The sequence below is a fragment of the Porites lutea genome, chromosome 11 (assembly GCF_958299795.1).
Source record: "Porites lutea chromosome 11, jaPorLute2.1, whole genome shotgun sequence".
NCBI classification, from domain to species: Eukaryota; Metazoa; Cnidaria; class Anthozoa; order Scleractinia; family Poritidae; genus Porites; species Porites lutea.
In genome coordinates, this window is record NC_133211.1 from 25,976,453 (window position 1) to 26,003,952 (window position 27,500).

General features: G+C 37.9%; 3 protein-coding genes across 8 annotated transcripts in view; 1 reads left to right on the top strand and 2 right to left on the bottom strand.

The window, feature by feature from the left end:
* Positions 1-60: 60 nt before the first annotated feature.
* On the bottom strand, positions 61-15,001 carry LOC140952034 (uncharacterized). Of its 5 annotated transcripts, none has more exons than XM_073401436.1 (9): positions 14,911-15,001; positions 14,388-14,433; positions 13,143-13,448; positions 12,149-12,246; positions 6,400-6,483; positions 4,969-5,287; positions 4,160-4,372; positions 2,315-2,544; positions 61-1,334 (listed from the first exon to the last, which is right to left on the bottom strand). In XM_073401436.1, the coding sequence occupies exons 3-9, from the start codon at positions 13,426-13,428 to the stop codon at positions 1,047-1,049; spliced, it is 1,518 nt and encodes a 505-aa protein (XP_073257537.1). In that variant the 5' UTR covers positions 13,429-13,448; positions 14,388-14,433; positions 14,911-15,001; the 3' UTR covers positions 61-1,046. The 5 variants fall into 5 exon arrangements, with proteins under 5 accessions (XP_073257537.1, XP_073257540.1, XP_073257536.1 ...); XM_073401439.1 differs by having other exon boundaries at positions 13,143-13,428; positions 14,911-14,969; XM_073401435.1 differs by lacking the exon at positions 14,388-14,433 and having other exon boundaries at positions 13,143-13,428; positions 14,911-14,999.
* Positions 15,002-15,120: 119 nt separating this feature from the next.
* LOC140952035 (ribosomal protein S6 kinase-related protein-like) lies at positions 15,121-25,410 on the top strand. 2 transcript variants are annotated; one of them, XM_073401440.1, is made up of 15 exons: positions 15,121-15,635; positions 17,582-17,617; positions 18,160-18,207; positions 18,478-18,546; positions 19,050-19,122; positions 19,385-19,492; positions 20,785-20,825; positions 20,954-20,981; positions 21,695-21,784; positions 22,490-22,578; positions 23,022-23,132; positions 23,759-23,860; positions 24,540-24,601; positions 24,686-24,728; positions 25,144-25,410. In XM_073401440.1, exons 1-15 carry the CDS (start codon positions 15,375-15,377, stop codon positions 25,297-25,299), a joined length of 1,317 nt encoding a protein of 438 aa, XP_073257541.1. In that variant the 5' UTR covers positions 15,121-15,374; the 3' UTR covers positions 25,300-25,410. The 2 variants fall into 2 exon arrangements, with proteins under 2 accessions (XP_073257541.1, XP_073257543.1); XM_073401442.1 differs by having other exon boundaries at positions 19,391-19,492.
* A 1,420-nt stretch (positions 25,411-26,830) lies between these two features.
* The window catches only part of LOC140952036 (uncharacterized), a 4,928-nt gene continuing 4,258 nt past the window's right edge, over positions 26,831-27,500 (bottom strand). The window contains exons 5-7 of the mRNA XM_073401443.1: positions 27,330-27,371; positions 27,023-27,083; positions 26,831-26,940 (exon numbers count right to left, since the gene is read on the bottom strand). Coding sequence (XP_073257544.1) covers positions 27,053-27,083; positions 27,330-27,371 — 73 coding nt within the window. The 3' untranslated portion in view covers positions 26,831-26,940; positions 27,023-27,052. The remainder of the gene's footprint in view (positions 26,941-27,022; positions 27,084-27,329; positions 27,372-27,500) is intronic.

The following is a 27,500-nucleotide window of genomic DNA, read 5'->3' on the forward strand; positions in this document are numbered from 1 at the left end:
TAGGACAGTCTGTTTTGAAATGTCACGAAAACATGCATTATGACGGAAAGGACACAAACATAAGTCAAGGCATTTTTTATTCCTATGTTTTAAAATAATATACCTAAGTTTAAAACAACCCACAGTAACTCACTTAGAGGCGCATTCCTCGCATGAAAATTGAATGGCAACGACAATTTTGTCTAAAAACAACTTATGGACATCAGTCAGTCGCAAAAGTGCTTAGAAAAGCATTACCGACAAGCGAGTTTTGCTCCTAGATAAGACTTACGTACACTAAACAGCCAAAACATTTCACAGAATTTTAAAATTCTCGGGCACAAATGATAGTTCATATTTTCTCTAATGGCAAAGTTGATACAAGGCTACATTCTAGCAAGCTCACTCGATTCTAATAGGGTGGAGTCAGTAACGTTGAACAACTGGAAAACCCCAACCCCCCCTTCATGGTTGGCAACTAAGAGTTACAACGTCCACTAATGAAATAATGGACATATGAAAATCAATGATTATAGGAAAACAGTCTAATACTGTTCATGTGTATCATTAAGGCTAGGTTCACACGGTAATGGACGAATTTTCGACTGGCTGAAAAACATGACCGCAGGGCTGTCATTAAAAGGTAGGGGGGGGGGGGGGGAATTTCCCCCGGCTTCTTTCATAGGAAAATAGAAGAAAAACAGTTCTACCAAAAGAAATCGCTAGCTGTTTTATTCCCCGCCTACTTGTTGTATTTAGCCGGCAACTTCAAATCTTAGTGATGGTCCTGCTTGACCAGACATTTTCGCTTTGTTCACACGGAACTTTGAACGGTTAAGCGTCTGAATTTTCGTACAGTGAAGGTAGTTCCGTTCGAACGGCACACTTAAACGCACGAATTTTCAGCCGGACGTAAGTTATGTTACAAGGCTCTTGTTCATTACGTTTGTTAGCTTCACTCCCTCAAGGCGTACTGTAAAAATGAAAACAAAACCCTTTAAGTTGCCAACCATAACCGGAAAGCTACCATACAGCTCAAACTACGACAAGGAGCGGCTATATTTATGCTATGTGCCTGAATAACCAAGTCCGATTCCACTTTTGCCTCCAGCACCCCTTGATAACTGAAAGGCGCGCGATCGTTCAAACTCTGCCTCCAGATCTGCCATAAGTTTTTCACTCTGAGCAGGCTGAGCGGGTCCTTCTTGATCACCGGTGCTGCTGCTTCCATCACCTTTGATACCCATCAGACGCCGGAATTTAGCTTGCATCTCACCTCCTTGGTCATTATTAAAAGTTGTAGTGTTCCACATGGTCGGCTTGCTCGGGCCACTACTACTGCTACTACTCTCATTCTGATATATAAAAAAGAGGAATTTTTTACTCTTAAGGGTGATTTCCACTGGCGCGTTTTTGGCTACGCATGTTAACGCATGTAAATTTTAATCACGTAAATAAAATAGAGGCAAGATAAAAAGTGCTGAGGTTAAACGAGAAGTTGAGCGAGGTTCAACTTTTACGCTTACGAGCGACCTTTCATCCATTGCCTCTATTCTATTTGCGAACCTAAATCTTACGCACGAACGCACGTAAAAATTACGCGACACTGGAAATCAACCCTTACATGTGCTGCTTATTGCGAGTCGCTGTTTCTAAGCGGATGGGGGCCTTTCTTTCTGACCCGGCAGAAAAAAGCACCACATGTGCGCGTGGCACAGTAAAATCGGCTTAACTGCAGAATACCCGGCCACTTCCAAGCCATACCCCTAAAACAACGACCACGCGTAGCCGCTTAGCCACGTAGCCCCGCAGCCATTGTTTTAGGGGTATAGCTTAGAGGTGGCCAAGTATTCCGCAAAATGTTCAAGTGACTGTTGTGTGTAAGGTTTTTAGCCTGCCTGCGTATTCTTTGGGCGAGCGACAGGTGCTTAACACCCATGAGAGGCCTCGTTTATGTTCGCAGTGACATGGCCGCCATCTTCGATTTTTACACCGAGAAAGAATGTCCATTGCGGTCAAATGTGTTAGTAAGGTCTTTTTAATGTCTTAAGATTTGTAGTGTACAGCGGGCACCCATGTTTTGCTTTATTACTTTATGTAAGCATCATAGATCAAGAGCCCGGCATGGCGTAAGTTTCACTTTTCCTCACGCTTTTTTGTGTACCCTAACCTTTGTAAAATTGTTATTCAGTTTGACAGATTCCTACAGAGATTAGGAGATCAGTTAAGAATGTGGAAATGTAATTAAACCTGTATAATCTGTACAAGCAAAATGGGTTTTCTTGCTGTGTGTTTTGGACTTCTCTTATAAGCAATGACATGTCTGTCTGCATACCTCAGTCTTTTTTCCGCCCCATAGTAATTTTCTTTTCTGTTGCTGTACAGCATACTGGTGCGGGTTAACAACTGATGGGTTGATATAGCTGGGAAGGTTCAGCACTGAAGCTGCCTCTTGTGCTTGCTTCCTGAGTGACTCTGCGTGGGCTGCTAGCTTGGCTCGAACTTCCTCAGATGTTAAGGCACGTGCAGGGCGGGGCAGTTTCTCTAGCATGCCAGTTGAGGAGGCTAGGAGAGAATGGATACACGAGAAAAATTGACCGTCAAAATTTGTTTGATTCCACGTTATTATAGAAAAATTATTGAATAAAAATTACGGGCTATTTACAATATATGCGAAACTAAGGTTACCTTGACACGGAATCGGACGAAAATTCGTAAGTTTAGGTGAACTGTTGACATGGAACCACCTTCAGACCGTACGAAAATTTAGACCGGTCTTCCCGTTCAAACTTCCGTGAAAGGAGCGCGAATATTGAACAGGCACGGGTGAACCGAGTGGCCGGTCAAACGTTTTTGTCTGGTGCCATGTGAGAGTCAGTAATAATACTTTGTAAGCTGTCGTCAGAACATGTTCAAACGTTTTTCACGTTATTTCAGGCATGGTTTGAAAATCATGTCATACTCTGTTTAGGACAGCCAGTACTACTGAACTGCCTCGTGACTTACACAAGATTTGCAAAGTACCAAAGATCAGTGATGATTTTCTCCTCCTGATACTGACCACTAATTGTCAGGTTGGAGAATCCTTATCTGCTGTATGTTGTTTGTGGGATTTTAGAAACTTTTTCATCAGAAATGCAAGAAATACATTTCATGTTACACTTTAGTTGAAACAGAAAGAATGAGAACAGCAACACATCTGTTGCAAAATTCAGTGACTACAAAGTACCTGAGCCTCAATTGAACAATCAACATTACCAAGACTTGAAGAGCATTAAATTCGATTTGAGATTACACAATAGAAATCCTAAATTACTGTCGAATTCTGAAAATCATGCACTCCTAAAATATTACAGGAATGCTTGTGTTGTGACCAATCACAAGAAAGATCAGGACACACGAGCAAACTAATTAATGTGGTTGCTTGCAGTACAGTTAAGTTATCTCCCATCCCAAGGGCTTTCTCCTTGCAGCACAATAACATTCCAGAAATATTTCTTGTGTTAATGGTTTTTCGAGTTTCACAGTTATTTAAGATTAACAGTAGAATGTTTCACACAATCAAAACACTAAAGAGTCAAACCATGTCTTTAATGATATCTGCCATGTGTGATTTTCTTTTCCTTTCCCTTTCATCCACTGTTCAACATTGCAAGATATTCACTAATGAAAGGGGGTGATTCGGGAAAGGAATACAATCAATAATCATTTTAGGGGGTGTTTACATGGGAAAACTCGCACCGGCGCGAGTTTCATACTGGGATGACTTCTTGATTTCATATTGCGTTTATAGGTTGACTGAGTCATTTCATATCGCTTTTATATGAAGATACATTTCACGTTGATAAAATACAAGAGCGAGCCAAAATCGCAGACATTATGCATGCGCTACCTATTCCAGTCTACTTGCCGACCGATTTCACACCAAAACAAGTGGTCGCTTTGCGTACACATCATACTGTTGTGAAATTTTATACTCTTGCTCTGGTACAACAACCTGAGTAAACTCATGCTGGAGTGACTCACACTAGCATGACATTTTGTGGTGTTATCATGTAAACAAATACAGAGCCACGAGAGGCAATCAGAGTGAACTCGTGCCGGCACGAAAGTCGCTTTGGTGTCATGTAAACACCCCTTTAGTTAGCAACTTTTAAACTATTAAATTTCGCAATCTTACCTTTTACAAACACTTTCTTATCACTGCTTGGAGAAGGAGCTCGCTCATCTTTTCTGTCGCGGTCGTGGTCACGATCTCTGTCTCTGTCTCTATCATACCTTCGATCTCGATCTCTGTCACGATCTCTTCCTCTGTCCCTACCTCTGTTTCTTTCTCGCTCACTATCACGGTCCCGCCGTCTGCTGGAGCTGTAATCACTACTGGGTCTACGATCTATAGGTTATATTAATTCAAAAGTGCATTTAAATGAGTTGAGGTCTTTGTAAAAGAACAGGCAGCGAAAAGCAACAATAGACCCAACGCAAAAATGGCTGCTGGATTTATATTTATTCAGTACAAAATTCAAAAGAATACATTACCTCAAGCAAGCTAGTCAGGCTACTTTTAATTTCAACAAAAGATTATTAACCAAGCAGCCATTTTTGCATTGGGTCCATAAGATTATACAAAAGTTCATACCACAAAACATAATGGTACAAGTGTATATGTTGTGGTTCAATTTTACCCTTGGTTTAAATTTTATTTCCCTTTGTTTTTGGTATGGTAATGTATAATGAAGAGTTTAAAACAAAGGGAATTAAAATTTAACCCAAGGATAAAATTGAGCCACAGCATAAAAATAAAAATTATACCCAACATCTCTGGATTACAGTAAAAGTTACAGGTATTTTCCACTTTCTGCCCAGTACCTTGGCTTATTTTAATTATTAAAATAAGCCAAGGTGCTGCACAGAAAGTTCAATTAAACATGATTACAACCTGTTTTATAAATTGGAGACTTTCTAGTGGACAAATAATATTATGATTACCTCTTGAATCTCTATCTGGGCTTCTCCTGTAATCCCTCTTTCTACGCCTTTCAGGAGACCTTGAGTCTCTTCTGTCGTGTGACCTGCTCCTACGCCTTCTCTTCTCAGGTGTTTTACTCCGCCTTTCTTGTGAATTTTTTCGTTTAGGTGACTGACTCTGCCTCTCCCTCTCTAGGGACTTGCGAGGGGAAGGCTTCTTCTCTGTTCCAGCTGGAGATTGAGAACCATGCCTATCTGGTGAGTGTTGGACTAATGTCCTCTTCTTCTCACTTGGTTCCTCCTGTCCATCCTTGATGATGGTATCAGTCTTGTCCTTTTCCTAAAGAGAGATAGTTGCAGCCTTCAGAAAAAATTGGTTAGTACGTTATCAACAGGATTTAACTTCAAATAGACAAAAATAACGTTATCATACAGCGTGCAAAGAAAGTAGTGTCTGATAGCCCAGGGCTAGTGGGTTTGGCTATCAGGCTAGTGTATGCTGTTATTAACTTGCCCGACGGGCAAGTGAAGTTTTTTGAGGAATCCAAATTACAGAGGAACTGTGAAATCAATCTGCTCATCAAAACGTTTTTGGGGCTAGTTGAAATGATGTTTGGGTTAGAAAATGTTAGCTTCAGCTTGTCCGAATGGCAGGCTGTAAAAGTGACTTCCTTTGCACCCTGCCATAACTCTTTACTTGAAACAGCTCCACCGTTAAAAAAGCACCACTGCAGCACATATTGATTTTTTTAGTTTGTTTGACAACTGTCAATTCTGAAAATCCAAATAAGGCTGATACAGTTACTCAGTTGCTCCCTTTAAATGCCCCATCAAGGCACTCAAGAGGACAGAACACTTGTGAAAAATTACGGTCAACTCTAAGAGAAACCCCACTGGGAAAAGCACCATGGTGACCCGTAAGTGTTTGATTTAGAAAGGTATCCGTTTTAATGGAAAAGTCAAATCAAGAAAAAAAAAGAGCATTTGTTCAAAGAAAAGTTGACAAAATAATTTTAATAAATACTGTTGTGGGTTGGAAAAACAAGACTCGGATGAGCATTTTTACACAGACTTCAAACATTGGGGTTAGCCGTTTGCTAAGGTTCTAACAGAGGTAGCCTAGGAAAAGGCTTATTTAACATGAGAAAATATTTTAACTACAACAATGCTTTCAAGCAGAGGTTTGCAGTGTAACTGCACTCTGAATGAGGCATATTATAACTTTTCAAGATGGACAACAAAATTGGATCCTGCTAATGTCCAGATTACACAGGAACAAATTTACTGTTGGAGCACTCATGCCAAGTGGAGGTGTCTATGGAAGGCTTAAAATGCAGTGTTTGTACATAACTGGGACCATGGCTAAGTGTCTGTGTTTAGGGGTTTGGAGGTGCTCATTAGACAAGACTTGACTGTACTTACAGACGGACTTATAAAGTACAGAACACTCACCTCTAAGATACCCCTGCGTGACTCAGGATGCAAGTCACGACCAAACTCATCATAACGCCCTCCACTGTCTTGATCATTTGTTGACTAATGTAATATGAGTTATCAAACAGTGTTAAATAGAAGAGTACCCTTACTGTCCCATCCTTAGTCCAACATACTTTACCCATACTCCTAAGGACAGTGAAAGTCACTGCTGGTGGTATTTTTTGCATTAGATGACTTTTGGGTGTTTTGCTAATTATTATTTAGGTCTGATGAAAAATACTCTGAAATACTCTAAAAAGAATTCAAGGCAAGTGGTCTTGCATAACCTTTAAACTAGGATGTCTCTATTCTTACAGACTTTCCAAACTAAAACAAGAGCCAAGACATTACACTGGTATATACAGTGTACCAGTGAACAAAAATGCTATGGGTACATGGTTTATCTGCCAAGAATTGAGACCAAGCATGTGTAAAAATAAATAAATAAAAAGCAAAAGAATAGGATTGAAAAAACTTTTTCTTTGTTTGTCATGCTTTTTGGTTAACTTGATACCACATAGATGGTACCCTGCTTTTGCTAATTTGGCCAGGCCAGATTCAATATTTAATGTATAAAAAGTTACAAGGATTTCCTTTGGTGTCCTTGCCATCCACACTTTAGGACATTTATCAACAGTTAAAATAAATGATAGAAGTTTCTTTAAAAACTTCCAGTTAAATATCCAGTGCAGTCCAAATACCAAAAAATAAACTTGTCCACCCTTTATTAACTAAAAATGGATGCACAGTGATATAGGAATTTAGCATGTCCATAAAAATTACCAAAACAAGTCTTTCAAGTACATGTACGGTGCTACAATAGCCTACAATGATAATATCCTGCGCTAAAAAATAAAATAAATAAAATGAATTGTTTACAAAAAAAAATCCTAAAACAGACTTGATCAAGGTGACTTCTATACAGATAAAGCATGCACAAGATGTGAACATAATTACAGGAAAGAATATGACACATGTGGATCTACAACTCCACAAGAAATGCTATACAACTACCAACATTTATCCATTTTTCAACATTATTCTTGATTATTATTATGTAAGTCAATTATCTATAGAAGTAGATGTATCTGCTTATTGTCAACAAACATGTTAATTTCTTTTTTTTAGAGGGTTGTTTGCTGCACAGATGTGCAAGTGCAAACTGCAAACTAAAGTCGAGATACACTTTTACAACAAGTGCTTCACAAAATATGGCCACTAATGCAAAGCATTAAAAAGAGCCTCTCTGATCTTTTCGGTGTACACAGTACAAGCTATAGACATTGCAATAATCACAAAGGCTTCATGTCCACGTAACACTGTTTAAAGGAAAAATGCACCAGCTACAGTATCTATTCACCCTACTTTACACAAAAAAGTTAGGACTTTATTTGCTGTCTTTTTCTAGGGATTTCTTTGATTTTCGATTGTAACCAAGGGCCAGAGTCAGAAAGCCTTCCTAAACATTAATTTGGTTGGGATGATGAGACTCGTGTATCCTACTGGAGACTGTGTATTTGAACAACTCATACAGAGATTCTTGTGCTCTGAAATGGCTCTTTGAATTAAAGGGGCAATGTCACGAGGATATTGCTGTTTTAGGTTAATTCTGTGCTTAAGTCATAAAGTAATTCCTTTACCCATATACAAATCATATGATCCTGTAGAGTTACAGCTGTATGCCGAGAAGACACCAAACAAATTTCATCAGGGAGCACTAACCGTAATAATGTTCTGGTGATTTTTGCAGGCATAGCATTAAAACTCAAAAAACGTTGGCCATATTTTTTCAGGTTTCAATCCAAGTCCACCCTTGCCATCTGTAGCAACAGACAACAGGAATCGGTGTCAATGCCTAAATGTGATCTATGACCACTATTTTTGGACTTCAATTGATGCAAAGACATGGAGCATGACACAGCCCCTTTTGGTCTTGGCCAGACTCACAAAGCCATCTTACGTGTCTCTCAAGACAGTATTGTGTCAAACAATGGTCCATTGTTAAGAAACAATATGTAAAGCATATTTTAGCTAAGGATACCTTTGTGAATGTCCTGTGTCTTGAAAGGGGCTATGCCATGGTGTGTTCCATATTTTTTCATCCTTGAAAAAGTTAACCCAGTTTTTTTTCAAGCTGCAATCCATTTCCTCCTTTAATCTGGGCCAAAAATAATGTGTTTTTTTTCATCAACCTGTGCTTTCTATATGCAAAATAATCACGGTTCTAAGAAGGTGGACAAGAAGCCTTGTTTACCTTGTCATATTTCTCTATATGTACAAAACTTGCAATATTATTAAGATACTTAAGAAAAGTCTTGTGGATTCCAAGAGAATAAAACTCAGCATCAAAACTTAACTACATGTAATGGTTAATCTTGCTACAGGTGATTATAAATCCTAATATAGTTCAAAATTTGTAAAACTGCCTTTACTTAATAGAATGTGAGAAAAGTGTTTTTCAAACAAAGTAAGTTCCTTCAGTTCTAAGATAGTTCACTGCTATCACTCTTATTTTCTTTAACATCTTGGGTTGTAATCTCAACAATAATTGATGAATCTAGGGGAGCTAAAACAGGAGCATCTTTTTGCTCTATTCTATTCTGAGCTCTGGATCTGTTACCTCTTCTTAGAAATTCGTCAATAGAAATAACACACTTTTGCTTCCAAACTGACTCCTGCTCAGCATCAGGTATAGAGTAAAGTTTAAAAGCACAAAACTTTATAATATCAAGCTTTCCACTGTCCAGGGCTCCTTTTCCTCTAGTACCAGAACAATTTCTATTAAACATTTCTTCCTTTGTGAACAACGCCTTCAAAAGGTTCACACTGAAATTCCCTATGGAACAACTTGTTTTCTGAATTTTCTCAGCCCAGGATAACAGGTCTTTCACCCGATCAACACCGTTTGCGCTTTCACTGTGATCCTCTGTCATGTTACTACCGTCATTGCAGTTGACAGCACCTGAATCAAGTTCAGTTTCAGCAGGAGAGACAAACACTGGTACATTGTATTTCAGAGGCACTGACACTTCACTTACAACATTCACAGAATCATGAATAGACACTGAAGGATCCTGTGAAGAGTCACTAGTCTCCACTGGGTTCGTAGAACAGCCAGCCAGTTTCTTTACGGCAGCTTTTGTTAATTTGCGACTGCGACTAGGTCCAGATACAGTTGAATGATGCACACCACTAACTGATTCACTAGTAAAATGTCCAATAGATTCTAGAAGATTTGATGGAATTCTCAGTTCACCTGTGCTAGAATGTTCAAGATCTCTGCCTCTCACACCATTTACCAACCTTCTTTCCCTGGACACAAGTGTTGCTGATGATTGTAGAGCTTGCTGTTGTTCCATGAACTTTAAAAGCTTTTCCTGATTTTTCAGAACTTTTTCCTGATTTTCAAGAAGCTTTTCCATTTTCCACAACAGTGTTGACAGGCGCCCATTCACTTCAGGCCCTAAGTCCATCATGTGAATCAACTTCAAAGAAAGATTAGCAGTGTCAGGATGAACTTTCCCCTACTTTGTCTCTCTCATTAATAATAGTTATAAACCAAACCATACATATACACACCACTAATGCTACATGTTTATGTACCATACTTTATTAGCTAAAAGATTTCAACTTGTATAAAAGTGATAAAGCACTGTTCCAACTGCCTGGAAATGGAGTTTTTAAGAAAATTACACTGATTTTGTTAACCATTTCACTCAGCAAAGTGCTCTATTTTCTGTTGCCCCGACAACAAAAGTAAATTGTTCAGCAGATGCCAATGAACACGATTGACAACAACAGGAATGGTAAAATTATTTTGGTGGACATGTTTGACAAATATAAGAAAATTGATATTAACATAATAGAAAAGTCACAGGTATTTACTTCACATGCGTGCAAGAGCTGTACTTTTAGCATTCTGAGCTGTGAGTGTTTTGTCACTATGGTGAGTAAAAAAAAATTTGGCGACTAAAACTGCAGTGTAAGTCACCAAATTGGCGACACATATTTGGCAGCACAAATGTGCCTAGCTATTTTGCTTTTATAGATTCATTTTTAGGGTCTTTCTAAAGTCACAATGTGTTTATGAAACATTTGCACGAGATATTAATTAATGCCAAATGTTTTTACAATAATTCTATTCTCTTTCACACTGGCTGTCTGAGTATTAAGCCTTGAGATGGCGTGCATGACTCCAAATTCAATTGTCATAGTTGGGCAGCCATTTCGATTAAAAACTGTCTCTTGTTCATCTCCTAATATCATAAACAATGTTTTTTTTTCTGGCAGCAAATATTTCATGTCTGGAGACCATTAAAATAATTCTTATTGCTGTACGATATCAAGCATGAGATGCAGTGTTCCATCACCAGATGAAACAGTGAGAAGAGAGTTGAAAATACAATGTGCAGCAGAGTATTTTTGATGAATTTTGAGGTGTTTTATACGGTGACGAAACACTGTTGAATGCTTGATATTACTTCTCGAACAAAATGACTTTGGAAGGAGAAATTAAGAATGCAAAAATGAGCAATTTTTAAGCTGATTTCCAAAAACTTATTAAACATTAATTTCCTTTGTATTTTCTTAATGAATTATTAATACGTTTGAGAAGATCATGTACAGTCACGGCTGCATGTAGGAGACAAAGGAAATTGATAATCAACCAAGGATAGTACCATTTTGACCTGATTTTCATTTTGACTTGCCACAGCTACACCAGTAAACCATGACATGGAAACTGGGAAGAACATTGAGTCAATTCCACTGAAGTTAACATACTTCTTCTGAGTCCTACTTATTACTTTGCTAGCACAAGGTGTTAATGAAGATGATGATGACAAAAACAACAAATCACCCTACAAATTATTATTGTAAGGTGTTTTGTTGTTACATGCTGTAGAATTTATTGTTACGTACAGTATGTCTAAATGAAAACAAATTGCATAGACTGGGCCAAAGGCACACATAAAAAGTAGGCAATTAGTAATATTAATATTTTAAGGGCAATGGCCTTAGTACCGACTTGACATAGCTACCAACAAAATTTAGTTTTCTTTGTACAGCTAAAATAACAACTACAGTAAAAGGATAGTAAATACAAAAAGACCAAGATCTGATGCCTCAAATATCACATTATTCATAAGAAAAAATTTGTCACCTTAAACACCTTAAGTTACATGTATTTGGTAAAGGAACAATATTTTGTCGTTATTTGGACTGCACTGGAACTACTGGAAACAACCACTGCCACTAGTATTTAAGAGTATTAAAAGGGAGTGTCTGTAGGGATTATGAGGCCCACATGCATTTTTGAAATTTCGCAACTAGCTACAACTGTGTTGAGAATAAGAATTTGGCATTGGAAAGACTCAGATTCAAAAGCTGGCATGTCCAATGCTTGCCCTTTAGGTAGATCACTCTCTGAAAAGCTACAATGTGGCACTTACGTTTAATGTACGATTTTCAATCCCTTCAAGTTTATCTTATCAAACTAGTTGATACCCCTCTCCCCAACCCCAATCATTCAGCAACACAGTTTCCAAATTATATGCTTGCTCCTTTACATGAGCCATAACCTTGTGGCTCAATTGTATCCTTCGTTTAATATCTATTTTACTTTTTGCGAAGTATGTTAATGTACTACAATGAGCTATAAAACGAAGAAGGAAAAAAACTGAACCAAGGACTAAATTGACCCACAACAGATACATGCATCACTCACATTTCTTGGACTTGGACTTCTCCTTCTTCTCCTTGGACTCCTGCTTCTGCTCCTGCTCCTACTCCGACTTCTACTTCTTCTACGACGCCTTCGGTCATCTGAAGGAAACAAGATGTCAGACCCTTTAATCAGCATGGACCTATAATAATAGACCCTTTTACATTTTTTCCACCTTTAGACACGGACAAGTTTGGGAAAATCCATTGACACCAATAATTGGTGTCAATTATTGAAAAAGTGCCTTAAAATTAGTTAAAAACGCCATGTTTGAAATTTTACAGATGTTTGTAGGATGGGAGGATACAAACTTGCCCCCCACCCCCACCATACAAATGTCAGTAAATTTTCACAACTTTGTGGAGCTCTATCTGCAGTCGCTTAAGTCATATCACTTTCAAACCTGGCAATGTCACTAATTTTAAGGGGGCTCTTTCCTGTGGTGTTGATGGATTTTCTCTTATTGGTCCATGTCAAAAGTTAAAAAAACCTGGAAGGGTCCATTATACCAACGGAAGGGCTGTGCCCTAGCAGTGCCATTGTCTTTGTTCTAGTGTAATTAGGAAAGCTCAGTTTTTTTTTCTTTTTCATAAAAGTCATATGCTGGGTAACCTAGATTTGACAGGATCACTGCTTTTAAGTTTTCTTTGAGCACAACCTTGAAAAGGAATCATTTTCTTTTTACTTTTAGTGTGACAAACTAATAACTTGATGATCTTTGTTCATTCTCCTTTCTTAAGAGCTTTCATCACAGTTTACCCTAACCTTCTTGCCCTAACTAACCCCATCCCCTTTTTCCTTGCATCACGCAAGTGTTTGCAGGATAAGGGTCAAAGTGTTATAAATCTAGCAGCCTAAAATCTGGTCATAACTGTTTTTAATCCGAGCACATTATTGCATAAATCATGTTACATTGTTGACAGGTGATTGCATAATATGATGGAAAAAACAGTTTTAAACAGAGTAGTACCAATAAACAAAAAGCCACCCAAGTTACCTTTATAATCTGAATTTCTTCTTCGTCTGTGTGACGAAGGTGAGTGGTCTGGAGATCTTCTATTAGGGGATCTTTCAGGGGATTCTGAAGCAGACCTCTTCCGGTAATTTCTGCGACGACTACTGGGAGAACTTCTACTTTTATGCGAGGGTTGTGATGGCTCTGTTGCCAGATCTACCTTTTCATCATGCTGTTCTTCTGGTAGAGGAGGTGCATCGACCTGACTCACACGTTCATTCTCCATGTCAGTGACAGAGGTGTACTGTTGTGTATCCTGATTAGACATCTGTGGACAAAGTATTCAATCTACTATAAATGACTGCCTTCTAACAATAACCGAGAAAAGTTCATAATTATCACTTTAGAGCTATCTACTTTAGTGCATGTAACAGATAAAAACTTTAAGTTTAAAAGACCTTCCATGGTTTTCTTTTTTCAACATTTAAAATGGACCAGCGACGGAAAATCCGTTGACACCTCTAGAAAGTGTACCTTTAAATAAAATGCTTATTTGTATAATCGTAACTATAACAAAATTCTCAAATCTGATTGGCTATCAACTGTCCTGATTTCAGCAATAATACAACAGTATAATGGGACAGCATGAGTCATATCTAAGTAATTGGACAGTATTCGTTGAATGTTTTATTTTTCTGGTAAAAATTCTCAAAGTCGCAAAAATTAACAGACGTTTAAAAGGTGGAGGCACAAACTTTCCCCACTATACAAACTCGGCAAGGTTAATAATTTGAATGCCCTCTTTCCAGTGGTGTTCATGAATTTTGCTAACTGAAACTCATCAAAACCTGAAAAAACCATGAGGGGTCTATTACTTTGGTGTACATGGACAACAAAGCGCAGCACTGTGAAACCAAAGAACCTTAATCAAAGCCATCCTGAAAATGTTTTAGTTGGAAAAAAATCAGTACAGCAATCTAAAATAGATCAAAACTAAGTAAATAGTCTGAAATCTTGGCCATAATAATTATTCTGCAAACACAGTCTTTATATTCTTGGATAAGCTCACTTCCTCCTTGTTCAGATTTCTCGTGAGGATTATAAATTATGTCATTTTACGGTCACACCAAAGTTATTGTAAAACAAGAATAAAAAAATCTGAAATAAAATTGAGAAACAACTTAAGATATGCAAACAGATTTTTAATTGATTTAAGTGGACACAAAACATTTTCTTGGGATAGCCATGTCAGGAAGTCTGGAAACTGAAGGCAAATTACAATCCTACCTGTCTCCGGTTAGCTAGACAGTTTGATGTTTCACCAAAAGTAATTCTAAATTGAAATAAACCATCAAATACCGTCACTTAAATGAAACACAAGTTAACGAGCAATTTCACTGGTAAAGTTAAAAGTAGTACGCTCCTAAAGAAATCGAAACCGTACACAAGGGTGGGAGTCTTTATGTAAGCTTGATAGCCTTATTTTTGACCATCTAAAAACAACTGAATTTCTGTGACAGTTTTTGGCGTAAGCACTGATAAATAACAAGATCTTATCTTAGTGAAGCTAAATCTAAGTTTAGCCACCAGAGCAAGGATTTTTTGATGGCCGTATCCTTTAACTAAGTACGTTTTCCTTTGCAGCAAAACTCAATTATGGCCTGTGCATCCACCACAAAATGCAACATCATGAATTATGCATTTGATACAAATCAGCGCAAATGCCACCTTTTCTACGCAATAAAACAACGTAATGATAGCAAAAAAACAATGTTAACATATAAATGCATGTTAAACGGACATTTCGTACCTCTTTGGGGGCCAATTTGCGGTGAATTTTGTCGTCTTCGGTGGAGGAACTGGAATCATAACCCGCCAGACCATCCATCTTGTGTTCAAAAGATCCCGTATGAAGCACGCTCTTTTTACTTACCATATATGGTCACAGGTAGTCACCAGGCTCTTTCCTGTAAGAGCGCGCCATAACATAAAATTTGTCATTACATTTGTTAATGTAGAGATGTCAAGCATTTGTCAGCGACGGTTTGTCTACAATTACATGCATTTAATTTATTTCGATGCTTATGTTGTTGCTAAAAGATTGACCACACTCAAAAACTAAGTTTTTTGCATGAAAATTTACTCGCAAATTTAGCGAGAAGGGAATTTTTCAATTCCCGCTAAAATTATAGCGTTTCCCGCATTTTTCACGCAAACACGTTGCGACTCGATCGTTCCACATGATCGCAAGCTGATGTTTTTCTTGTAACAAAAATGGGGAACACACACGGACGGCGTTCGGTGCAAGGAAAGAAGCTTCGGAAAAGACCTCATAGTATAGCTGTGGAAAAACCAGAAACGTGGTCTTCGTCCAAACCTCTGCTTCAACGAAGCGCTAGTCATGGGTCGATTCGAAGGCGCTACAGTGAATCGGGGAACTATTCCTACAAGACACCCTGGCCCGTTCCCCTCAGTGAAGCGGTATTTTTGCCAGAGTACGATTCCAAGCAACCAGTCAAGATCAGCGATTTTGAGGTTTGTTGACAGAAATATAAATGTAAAATAGCCTCTGGTGGGTATAAGCACTTGAATAATGAACGAAGGAGCACACATTTTCAGTACAACTGTTTGCTTGTACTTGGCAATGTTTCATTATGAATAAGGTCATGGCAGTTTTTTGGAAACCAAGAGACTTTCTAAAATCGGGAACGTCAAAAACAGAGCTTGGACCTCACAGTTCTACTTTTATTTTTCGTCAGAAAATATTTGTTTCCATATTTTGTAGCAATTTTGCAAACTTGCAGCATATACGGTACAGTTTTAATTCTGTTAAAAATCACGCTGCTGTCCCAAAGACGGCTGTTTTGAATATCAATATTCATGAATATTATCTGTCATAGAAAAAGTCTAAGGTTTATCCGTTAGCCGATGTTGTCGACTTAAAGCAAAACTATTTCCTGAATTCTGAAAATCGACCCGATATCGCAGAACGTGGTAAATTTGCCTTGGGAGAACCCGACTTTGACTATTAATTAAATTGAATATGAAATCGGTGGATGCCCATGATACAAAAACCGCAAATCATAGAAGTGGTCTGGTGTTGAAATAAACAACCTACACGTGATACTCGACATGGAAATACTGAACAAAGAAAGGTCATTGAATTTTTTATTAAAGTTTTTAGTTTTTATTAGCAATCTTTTATTGCCTATATATATATATATACCGCGATATTTTGCTTTCCGTGTTAGAGCGGTCTTGAGAGTATGCTTAATTTCCATGACAGTGTTGTTAATTTCCTTGAATTCAGAAGCATCTCCGGTTGCGGAAAGTTGTGAAAGTTACCGATTTTGATCTTATTTTAAAATGGGCGGGCATTTAAATCCGTGGTAGGTTCTTTTGTATGAACTGCACGTTCTCAGCGGGAGAAATTAAACCACAACGCACAAAAGGTATGCAAACAACAATGGAGTAAAATGTAAGCACTTTTTTCATAATCTTGCATAAATTATTAAAGTGAAAAAGAAGCTAATTGTTGGATAACTGAAACAAGCAAGTACAGCATGTTGATAAAATAAGCAACAAATAATACAATGAAAATAGAATTGTTTAGTAGATAAACACCACCTCTGTTTTTGTTCTTATTAAATTTTGTGGGCAAAAACGTATTTTTTCCTTTTTGCTTAAACAGCAAGAAATTACATTGAGAATGAAATATTATTTGGTTCATAAGTACTGACCTTGCTTTTTTGTTTGTTTGCTTTTTGCATACATAAGCAAAAAAATCTCTGTTGAATAGCACGGTTTCGAGGATGGACACCTTTAGGACAGGCACATGTGTCTGGTTAAGAAAGATGGCTGTCTTATAAAGAGTCAACCAAAAGGCAGGGACCAACTCTAGATTTTCATTTCAGCAAGGTGTCTGTCTTAAAGAGATGTCTGTTAAGAGTGGTCGACTGTACAGATATGCAAGAAAAGCACATTTTGCATACATGAACCCTATAAACATAAAATATGCATTTGCCCCAACTCCAACAGTGGAACAAGCTATGGCTGCTTGGAGGGAGTCAGTCATCACAAGTATCCATCACACAATTTCCACATTTAAAAATTGCTAAGATATCATATCTGTAAACCCCGCTGCACTTGCCAAAAAGGGACAAAATTTCTTTTAAAAATAGTTATGTAAATTAAGGCATGCAGAATAAGTCAAGTCATTCATACATCACATAAAACTGATTGAGAGCTTTATGTACTCGGGTATGTATATATGGACTAAAAATCACACTCTTATAAGGGACACAAAAATTCTGTATATGTACTAAATCATATTATATTTTTTAAAGTTTTAGTTTTATTTTTACAATTTTTATTCTGATTACAAATTATAAACTAGAAAATTCATGATGTTAAATTATTCAAATGTGCATAGAAGTAATGTAAGATAAATTTTTAGGATTTTGACATATCTTTGTTTGTAGATTCTGGCAACTGTTGGAAAAGGTGCATTTGCTTATGTAAGTTTGTGTTTTGCTTTTAAATGCTCCCAAGAGAAATTTAACCCTGAGGTTAAGTTACAATAATTATGTTATGGTAAACAAGCTTATACCAAATAAATGTACCTTGGCAAAGCTCATCCTTTGTTTTAAAATTTCTTACTTGAAATATAGAAAAATGAAAAATATACCAGGTTCTGTTGCTGCTGGAAATATCATAATAATAATTTTTAATTTTGTGTGCTTGCAAATACCTCAAATGTATTTATGAGAAACATGAAATTAACTTTATATGTCTACTTGTATACCACTAATTCTAGTGCTTTCTTTATGCAAATTTATCAGTATTTGCAGTATTTTGTGGACTATCTGTCTGTATGTGATTGACCTATTTTACATATGAATCAACTGCCTCAAAAGAAATGAACAAAAGTCTATTTAAAAAACCAGTATTTCTGGTAGATTTTATTTATTCAGCATTTCTGTACATTGTTTTTTCTTTTTTTTGTCCAAAAGGACATTCATTTTAGACTGTGGGATGAATATATTTTTTTCTTTTTAAGGTACTTCAAGTGAAAAGCAAGCAAACCAACAAACCATATGCAATTAAGGTATCTTTAAATTAAAATCTGATAGCTTTACTTACTTTTTTTTGTTGTGCAAGAGGAGTGTTGGAAACATTATACTTCTTTTAAAATTCCTGCCTTAAGTTGGATGGTGTTTGGTGGCCACTTTTCTGAATTTGTTTCTCAAAATTATTGCATCAGGTGCATACAGAGGAGAAAAGTGGTCAAAGTGATAATCAAGCCATCGTTGATGAATTTTATTGATTATCAATAGAATTTTCTGTTTTTGTCAATTGATCTGATCTACACCATTAGGTGCTTAATAAAGCAGAGATAATCAAAGAAGATGCTGTACAGCAGTGTAAAGATGAAGCAATTATTCAGGTTAGTGCACTTTTAACATAGATATTGACCTGGAGTGTGAAGGTACTACTTACGACCTTCACCTCTTTCACCATAAAGGTCTTGAAAAAATTATCAAGGGGAATACTTTTTCTTATCACAGAAACAACAGTTTTGAACATTATAGGCAAGTTTATTTCCTCCGGGGTTAAATGAAGTCTCTTGGTCTCTTTTGGGGGTTTTATTCCATTTTTCCAACGAAAATCTCTGCTCCTTTCCCTCAGGAGTTGACCTCTCAGCTCTAAGCATTAACCTTTAAAGCTCCAAGATCGACATGTATAAAATTCTTGAAACTGATCTCTATTCATGTCTTTAAAGAAGTAGTTGAGAGAACTTTTATAAAGATCATTTAAAGAATTTTCCCTAAGGTTATCAATTTGTTTACTCTCATAGCCAACTGAACTTTCCATCTTGATCATGAATTGATCTTAGGGGACAATTATGTTGAGCATATAAACTCACAGTTGTGTTTGATCAACATACAGGCAAAACTTGGTGACTTTCCATTTCTTGTCAAAACTTGGTACACATGGCAGACTAAACACAATCTTTTCATTGGTATGTAGAACTACCTAAACTAATCCAGGGGGAGCCTGAACCCCATATAAGCCCCAGGCTTCCAGTTCAGGCTTCCAGTTCAGGCTTCCCTGCCACTATCTTTATTTATATAATCTATTCTAAGTATATTTGACCTGTAATATGTGACAAAAACAAACCAGTCAATCAATAAATCAAACGTTAACAGTTACTTGTACGTTAAGTTTTATAATTTCTGTCAGTTATTTTTGGCAAATAATCATTTGGAAACTCCCCTTTTCAGTGTCAGATTTTGTTGATGGTAGTGATCTCTACACACTATGGCGTCAGGAAAAGAAGTTGCACAATGAAACAGTCAAGTTATATTCTGCTGAGCTAGCCATCACTCTAGGTAAGGAAATGTGTTTAAAGATCACCCACTTACCAAAGGGGATGGGGGTAGGGGAGGAGAGATTCTTGGAAAATTTAGTTGGGTTTTGTGCCATGCCTCCTGTAACCCTCATACTCTATTCCAGACTGATATTTGTAATTTTCTCTGCCCTGCTTTTTGTGCCTCAGACCTGAACTACTCTTCAAAGACGGAAATGATAACAAAATAGAAAACAATGAACTCCAGACCCTGGCTTCAGAAAAACTTCAGACACAAATGGCTTAAGTCTAGACCAAGTTTATCCCAGAAGCAGGGCTCAAAAATTGTCTTGTCTAGTTTTTCAGGATAATTGCATGTAAGAATATTTTCTTGGTGTGCAGGAAACGTTTTAAGTTCAGTGGAACCTCTATTTAGGGGACACCCGCGAGATCTGAGATAAGTGTCCCATTAATAGGTGTTCCTTGAAGAGAGATTGGGCTAGGGTTTGTTGATGATTAATTAACCAAAAAAGAAAGTATTTTTTTAAATTCTTTCTTGGAATGTGTGAAACAGCACCAAAATCCTTGTTCTGAGTCCCACCTGTGTACAAGGATTGGAGTACGCGCCATGATTAGCCTTTTAAAAAGGCCATTGTCGATTTGCCAGTCAAGATGAAGGGAAATTCAAAAAGCACTTCCCGTAATTCATTAATTCTCTTGAGGGCCCAGAACAAGGATATCAGCACTGCTTCACTGATGTTACTAACCAAGGTTAAATTGCATGTGCGACGCAGGCTATCAATAATTATTATTGCAGTGCATCGATTTAAGTGACAGATTGTTCATGTTGTGAAAACTGTCATCATTGTGATCAGTTCAGTTCACACTTTAACTTCTCAACCCTCTTTGTGGTCAGTCACGTTTTGAGTAGCAAGGTGTCCCCTGAATGGAGGTTTAACCTGGGTTTCAAGACCCAGAAAAAGTGTCCCCTTACCATGAATAAAGGTGCCTCCTCAACAGAGTTCGCGTGCACCTTGGAAGTCCTTGAAAATTGCAGTCAGTGCTGGAAAGTCCCTGAATTTCAATGCTAACTTTAAAGTTTAAGTAGAACTCCAAAGAGAAAGGAGCAAACACAGAAAGACCTTCGGGATAAAATTGCTGATGTTGTGGAAGAACTAAAATTTCAATAATAGAGATAACAGATACAAAGATTATCTGAACATTTTTCCCGGACCAAATTTTGTGTCCCCTGAATGGAGGTGTCCCTTGAATAGATGCTCCACTGTACCTGCACTTTCATGATTTCACAATTGTAATATGCCTTTCTATTTGCAGATTACCTTCACAAATCAGGAATAATCTACAGGGATTTAAAGGTAAGCCTAAAAGTTCTTATTTTTCAAATGGCACATTCCTTTATCCAGAATATATTTTTTCTCTCTACCTTAAACGGTAGGTCTATTTTTCTGACGACTCACCTTTTATCCTAAATTTTTCCTCCTAGCTGGAGAATATTCTTTTAGATGAAGAAGGTAAGGTTCTGATCTTGTTTTCCCCACCCCCACCCCCACCCCCATCCCCACCCCGTAAAAGAAAAATGCAGCCCACCTGCGTCATCTGCTCGTATCCGGATTTTTCAGGTTAGGTGGAAAACGGAGATTTTTCTTCCCCTCTTCGAAAAAATACGCGTTCGCACGTAGCTTATTCGAATAGTTTCGCCCGTCCACATAAAAACGCTAAAACGATGGAAACACGATTTTATGCCTCGCAGGGCATTCGCTGTACGATGTATGACATCTTTGGATTTTCGTCCGTCCACGCGAAAACGAAAACCCGGCATTTTCAAAAATCTCCACTTTGGAGAGCGTTTTGAAAAAGATGCGTTTTCGGTGACCGTTTCACCGGATACGTGAGGTGGTAGGCCAAACTGGAGGGGAAAAGTCTCTGTTTTCAAACAAAAACGGATACTTGACGTTGTAAACAGGGCTCAAACTTACTTGTAGTCAACTTGGCAAAGGTCAATAACTAATTTTTTTCTTTGCTATATAATTTGTCCAATTAATAATTCTCGCAGGCTTTTTACTTTCTGTTCTACCATAATAATGTTTCGTCATTACTTACAGTTCATATAGAAACGTACAAAAGTTTTTTTTCTCTACGCGTTATACAATAAAATCAAGTTTTTAGTGTCGCACATTAGGGAAGGGAGAGATTGTCTTGAATAAGATTTTCGTCACTGTTGTAGGACACGTTAAGCTGGTCGATTTTGGTCTGTCAAAGTTAGTGAAACCGCGGGAACGAACCCGTACCATCTGTGGTACCTTGCAGTACATGGGTAAGAACAATACGCTTTTATAAGACTGGCAATTTCTTTGTTTATAACAACGTTATGTGAGAAGTAAGTGTTATTAATAATGTTGGCCTAGGGAAGTGAATGGAAAAACTGGATGAACACCTCTCAGGCTCACACATCTGTTAGATGGCAACATCGCTTTTCTTAGCTTATCCCATTTTTCAGGCTTAAAGAGCGACAAATACACGTCGGGTGAATCGATTTAAGTCCGAGTGAACTCCCCTCAGGTGCATCAAATTTTGGGTGACACGAACTGTTACCTTCCGACTCGATGCACCTTTTCGCTTAAATAATCTCTCATCGTTGCACGGCGTATCACGAACAGTAGGGAGCTTAAACAACGACGACGACGACGACTGACTGCAGTAAAAACGTCGCTAACAAAAATAGTGTCCTTTCAAACTTTATTGCGTCTATATTTGGACCCGCTTAATTTGTCAAATGCAGGCTATTTTTCCTGGAGTTGAATTCTTAGGACTTCATCCAAGTTCAAAAAGACAAAGGAAATTTAATCGTCGCATGTTCACGTCCTCCATGAATCGTCGCATTAGGAGGTTCTGCGTCGAAGTCGCGCAGTGGGACGTCAAGGAAATGTACTAATAAGCGTGATGCACAAGTTGTTTTGTCGTGGTTGCTTAAGCTCCCTAGTGTATACTTTCATGTTCGTTCTCGTTTCGTTTTCCGTAGCTCCTGAAATCCTGAGTGGAGAAACGTATACTCATGCAGTTGATTGGTGGAGTTTAGGTGTGGTCATGTATATCCTTCTGGTTGGAAAGGTGAGATTTCTGAGGCTCAAAATTCGTCCTTCAAAGTTTTAGGAGGAAGAATTAGCGCAATTGGTTAGTGTGCGTTCGATTCTCAGGTGTTGCCACAAATCCTTCTTTCGACTTCTTTCGTTTCCGTGTATGTTGAAGTGGCTTTAAATACCCGTTAAATGGAACACAGATGAAGAGAACGGGGAGGGGGGTAAATGAGCACACAGTCGGTCTGAGGTTTGTTAGTGAGTAAGATGACTATTTCGAGCTACCGGCGTATAATAAGGACTCTTTATTTTTTTTATATTTTTTTTGGTAAGTTCGTTTTCTCAGCTCTCCTCGCGGTTGGGGCTAACATGAGTCTTATTCGGGCCCAATACATATTTAAGCCCGCGAACATAATTCTTTTTTTCCTTGGCAAAATTAAGAGCTATTTTTAATGCACTTTATAACACCACTTTCAGTATCCATACCCTGCAACACAAGATCACGCTAGTCAGCACAAGTTGGTCAGCGCTGTCGAGTTTAACTTTCCTTCGGATCTGTCAAGCGGCGCTGTGAGCATTATGCAAAAGGTACAACTTATTTTATATCATTTTATAAATCCTTCTTGTCATCTGTTCTTTCATAAAAGTCCGAAGCATCGTTTTTCACTGGCTTTGCCTTACCCAATTTCTTAACTAGGAAAAGAGAGTTTTAGAGCTGTAAATAACTTTTCTTTTTTAATATTCCACTAGCATACCATTTTAAGTCCAAAAAAAAAAAAAAAAACGTGTCAGACACACATTAATTTACTATGTACATCTTTGTATAAAATGATGATCGTTGGTATTTGATCTGTCCGACTATCATGTCTGACCGCAGGGACACAGGCAAATGTAAATATCCACTTCTTTGCCAGCTTGGGAAATTATCGCGTTCGAGTTCGGAGAGGACCGCGTCGGAGCTCAGATAGTTACAGTTAAATTATTTAGCCTTGCCGTTCACTTTCTCAAGAAAAATGAAACTTAAATCATTTAACGTCATAATGAAGAATTATGCACTTTTTTAAACACCATTTTTTCAAGTTTTCCTTCACGTCTGCCTTTACGTATTGCGATGTTTTTTCTTTGTTTTTCCTCACTAGCTAGACAGGTCCCTTTAAAGAGCTGGAAAGAGAAAATTGCTTTTCTCTTGATATATTTTAATGTTTCTTTAACAGCTGCTACAGAAAGATCCCTCGTTAAGGTTATCAAGTGCGGAATCCTTGAAGACAGATCCATATTTTAGCGACTTATCATTCGAGGACGTGTTGCAAAAGAGGGTCAGTTGACGAGTACTTTGTCTTTTGTGTAGATAAAAATTTCTTGTTGTAGCCAGCCTTGTTCTTTAAAACGGAGGTATAATTCCTTGGTTACAATCGCTCGGGAGCTCGACTGTGCAAGGGATGGAGTCTACAATCAAGTTTGACCTTGAATATCGCACGCTTTTCACACGCTCCTCTGTTCTTTTGAGACCCGTGCCGCCTTTCCCACTCCCCTCATTATGCGTTTCGGGTCACGTGGTGCGAGCTATTTTTTTTACGTCTCGTATACGTCACCGAAATGCATTGACTGGGAAAGCCTGGAAAGACGCCGTATAAGGACCGGGTAACGTACCGCCTGCAGTTTCGTTTTCAGGGGCGGATCCAGGATTTTTTTTAGGAGGGGGTGCACTCGTCTCTTGCTCTACTTCAACTTCAATAAACCACATAGTTTTTTTTTGCAGAATACCAGTTGTATTAGAAGACCACAGGTAATCTCGGGGGGGGGGGGGAGGGTGCGCACCCCCTCCTCCCCTACCCTCCCCCTTAAATATCCTTTCACCTCGTTTATGTTCCAAGAAGCAAGAAACTCTCTTTGAAACTTCATTAGTTTCATCAGTAATTTATCCTATAAATTAAGCCGCTGTTTGTTGGCATTGTTTGATTGTTTACCAATTTATATGCTGTTCTACTTTTACAGCAATCCCCAATAAGCACAGAAACACTGAAGATGTTACGGAGAAGAAGTGTTGCGTCCAGAACGTAAGTACTGTGTTGTGCTTTTAACTGACGATGGAGCACTTTTCGAAACACAAATTTTACCAACGCATTCTTGAACTATTGTAGGATGTTTCCAAGAAAGGTGGAGTGCAGTCGACGCGATAAGAAGGTGAGCTATAAAGATCCTTATTTCTGTTGAACTTCTTTAAATAAAATTTGTTATCTTACTTAGCTACTGACAGCAAACTTGAATGAAACAAACCAATTACAACTAGATAAAAAGAAGTTTAGCGCATATCACTGAATAATATCTACCTTTAGCTAGAAGTGTAACCAGTTCCAAGGCCTACAAAATCCGGTAGCAAGTCCAAGAAAAAATAATCACCTTATTAGCTAAAGAAAGAGCAGAAATTTTCTTGATAAGCCAATGTGTTTCGTCAGTTCATAAGTTGTAGAAAGCTATAGTATTTCTTAATCTGGCTAACACTTTGAGTGATTCCTTATTTTCTATCATGCAAGAAAAATGGAAGCATCAGTAATTAATAGCAATATTTCTTTGCAACCTCCTTTCTCATTTTTCTTAGCCTCGTCCACTATCATGGGCAAGTCCAGGAAACTTCACCGTCCACGACAAAACACATATGGATTGGCTAGTGGCTGATCTTGGGAGCCTGCACACCCTTAAACTCAGCGGTAATTCCCAGGAGGGCACAAGAACTCAATGCCTTGTAGCGTCATGAACTTGCTCAGCGCAGGTACTGCGCAGTGAGAAGTGAAAAGAAAGATTTGATATTCTTGCAAAAGAACTTCATTTAAAGCAGCTTCTGTTACGTTATTTCATGAACGTTAAGGGTCTACGCTACAAGTCTGCAGAGTGATTTTGATTTTAATAGCTTACGTAGTGCTGAAAAAACAAGAAGCACAGTTACGGTATCGCTTGTGCTGGAACGCAAGGACACTGGTGCGCGGGAAAAGTGTATCCACCAAGCGGCAAGCGCGGGAAAGCATCTGCGTGAGAGATACGTGATGTTAGACTATTTCATTCAAATCACTGTATTTTGTCTCTACAATCCATGAGTTAATGCCCTTGTTCACAGAAATGGGGGAACGCCATAATTTACGTTAGACTAAGGACGATCCGATCCTTCGTCTTGCGTCTGTCTGCGTAGCGTTCATAAGCTTAACGTAATTGAAATACTCTATACTTAAGAATAAAGTCGTACACTTAATATATATGGAGAAACTATGTACAAAAAAAGAAAAATTAAGTTAATTATTTGACCAGTGTTGCAGTTGTATTGTAATTAATTCCTTAAAACTTAAAGAGGTTCGATATGTTTTCAAGAACAGAGTCACTTGCTCCTAGAGTTGTCGTGTAGGATGGTCAGCGGATGACCAAACGGAGAACTTCATCGGGCAACACCATCTACCTTCACAGCCGTCCAATTAGAGGCCGTACGATACTACGACGACGATGGCAATAGGGAAGTCAAAAGAGAAATAATAGCAAGGTTTGATAAGCAAAACTATAAATCTGACTGTAAGTTAAGGAAGAGAGAGAATTGGTTACAATCTTCACGCGCGTTCGTGATTACCCGGCATCAAGTGCATAACTTACTGAACTAACTTGACGGATTGTAAATAAGCATACTATATGACTATATTTGAGCTAGGCTTGCTTAAAGCCGCTTCTATTTATTACTGGAGAATCTCTTTATCTTTCTTCGGCGCCGTTGTTGAATGTTAACAGTTTTGTTAGTTGCGATTCAACTTTGTCGCCACGGCACATTAGTGTAAGATATATGACAGGGATGTAAAAAATACTTGCGCGGCTGGAAATAAACATGTTGTCAAAAACAAGTAGAAAAAGAAAGAAAAAAATTATATTTCCCACTATGAGTGGTATATGCTGTAGTGGACTGTAGTCTTTTGATGCTGAAGTTATAGTGAATTTGTGACTTATAGCCTTGTTAGGTCTTCGGCTTCAAAATTTCGAGATCCATCGTGTTGGCCCTACTTGTCGCACTTATGGTGGAGGTCCCGAAAGATGCCATTTTAATCTTTGTGCGTTTACGAAAACCTCGGTTTTTGGTCGTTTTGGTATGGACGAAAGATCCTTGGAGGGCGTGAGAAACCTTGTTCGAGTCTCCTCGAGTTCTTCTCTTTGTTCAAACGAAACCTCGTAATATGCAGGCTAAAACTGTATTTTAATGTTTGCGTTTCAAAGCGAATGTATGATCAAAGTAGCACTGAAGCAAATTTAGCTACATCTCAAGTGGTAAACGTCAAAAATGAAGCTTTATTTTTACTTTTATATGAATTACAGCAATTACACAACTTAAAAAAAATTGACTGAGTTAATGGCTGTCAGTTGATGTCACCTGAAAGAGAAAAGCGAACAGTAGTGGATCAATACAAGTTTTCTGAATGCTATTGTTTGCAATAAAAAGTCAGTATTCTCACCTCAAAGGGTCGTAGTTGCTCCAAGAGTCATTACTCTTCCTCTGATTCGCTGATTAAGTTGCTGAAAAAATACGGTATAATCTCGATTATTTTATTTTGATTGATTGGTTGAACTCACACAAACGCTGTTCACATCTTTCTTAACTTCCTAAATTTTTTAAATTTTCATCCATTTTTTTTTTCAGTGTATCTCGGACAGATATTTACAACAATGACAATTACGAAAAGGTTGGGGGGCCTTTTGGTCTTTCTTCCCTCTCTAACTTGCACTTCATTAACAGTTTAGTTTAGGTCATCCATGTCTTACCTGGCCACGTTGTTGGCAGAAACGTCTTCGAGGCCCCCTTCCCTTGAAACAAAGTTGGTAAGTAATCAGTAATTGCTAATTAGCAAAAAACTGTTAGAAAACCGTTTTACTGGAAATTAAAGTGTAAATTGAGCTCAATTTAGCCACAAATTAAAAAAATCTAAAAGAAAG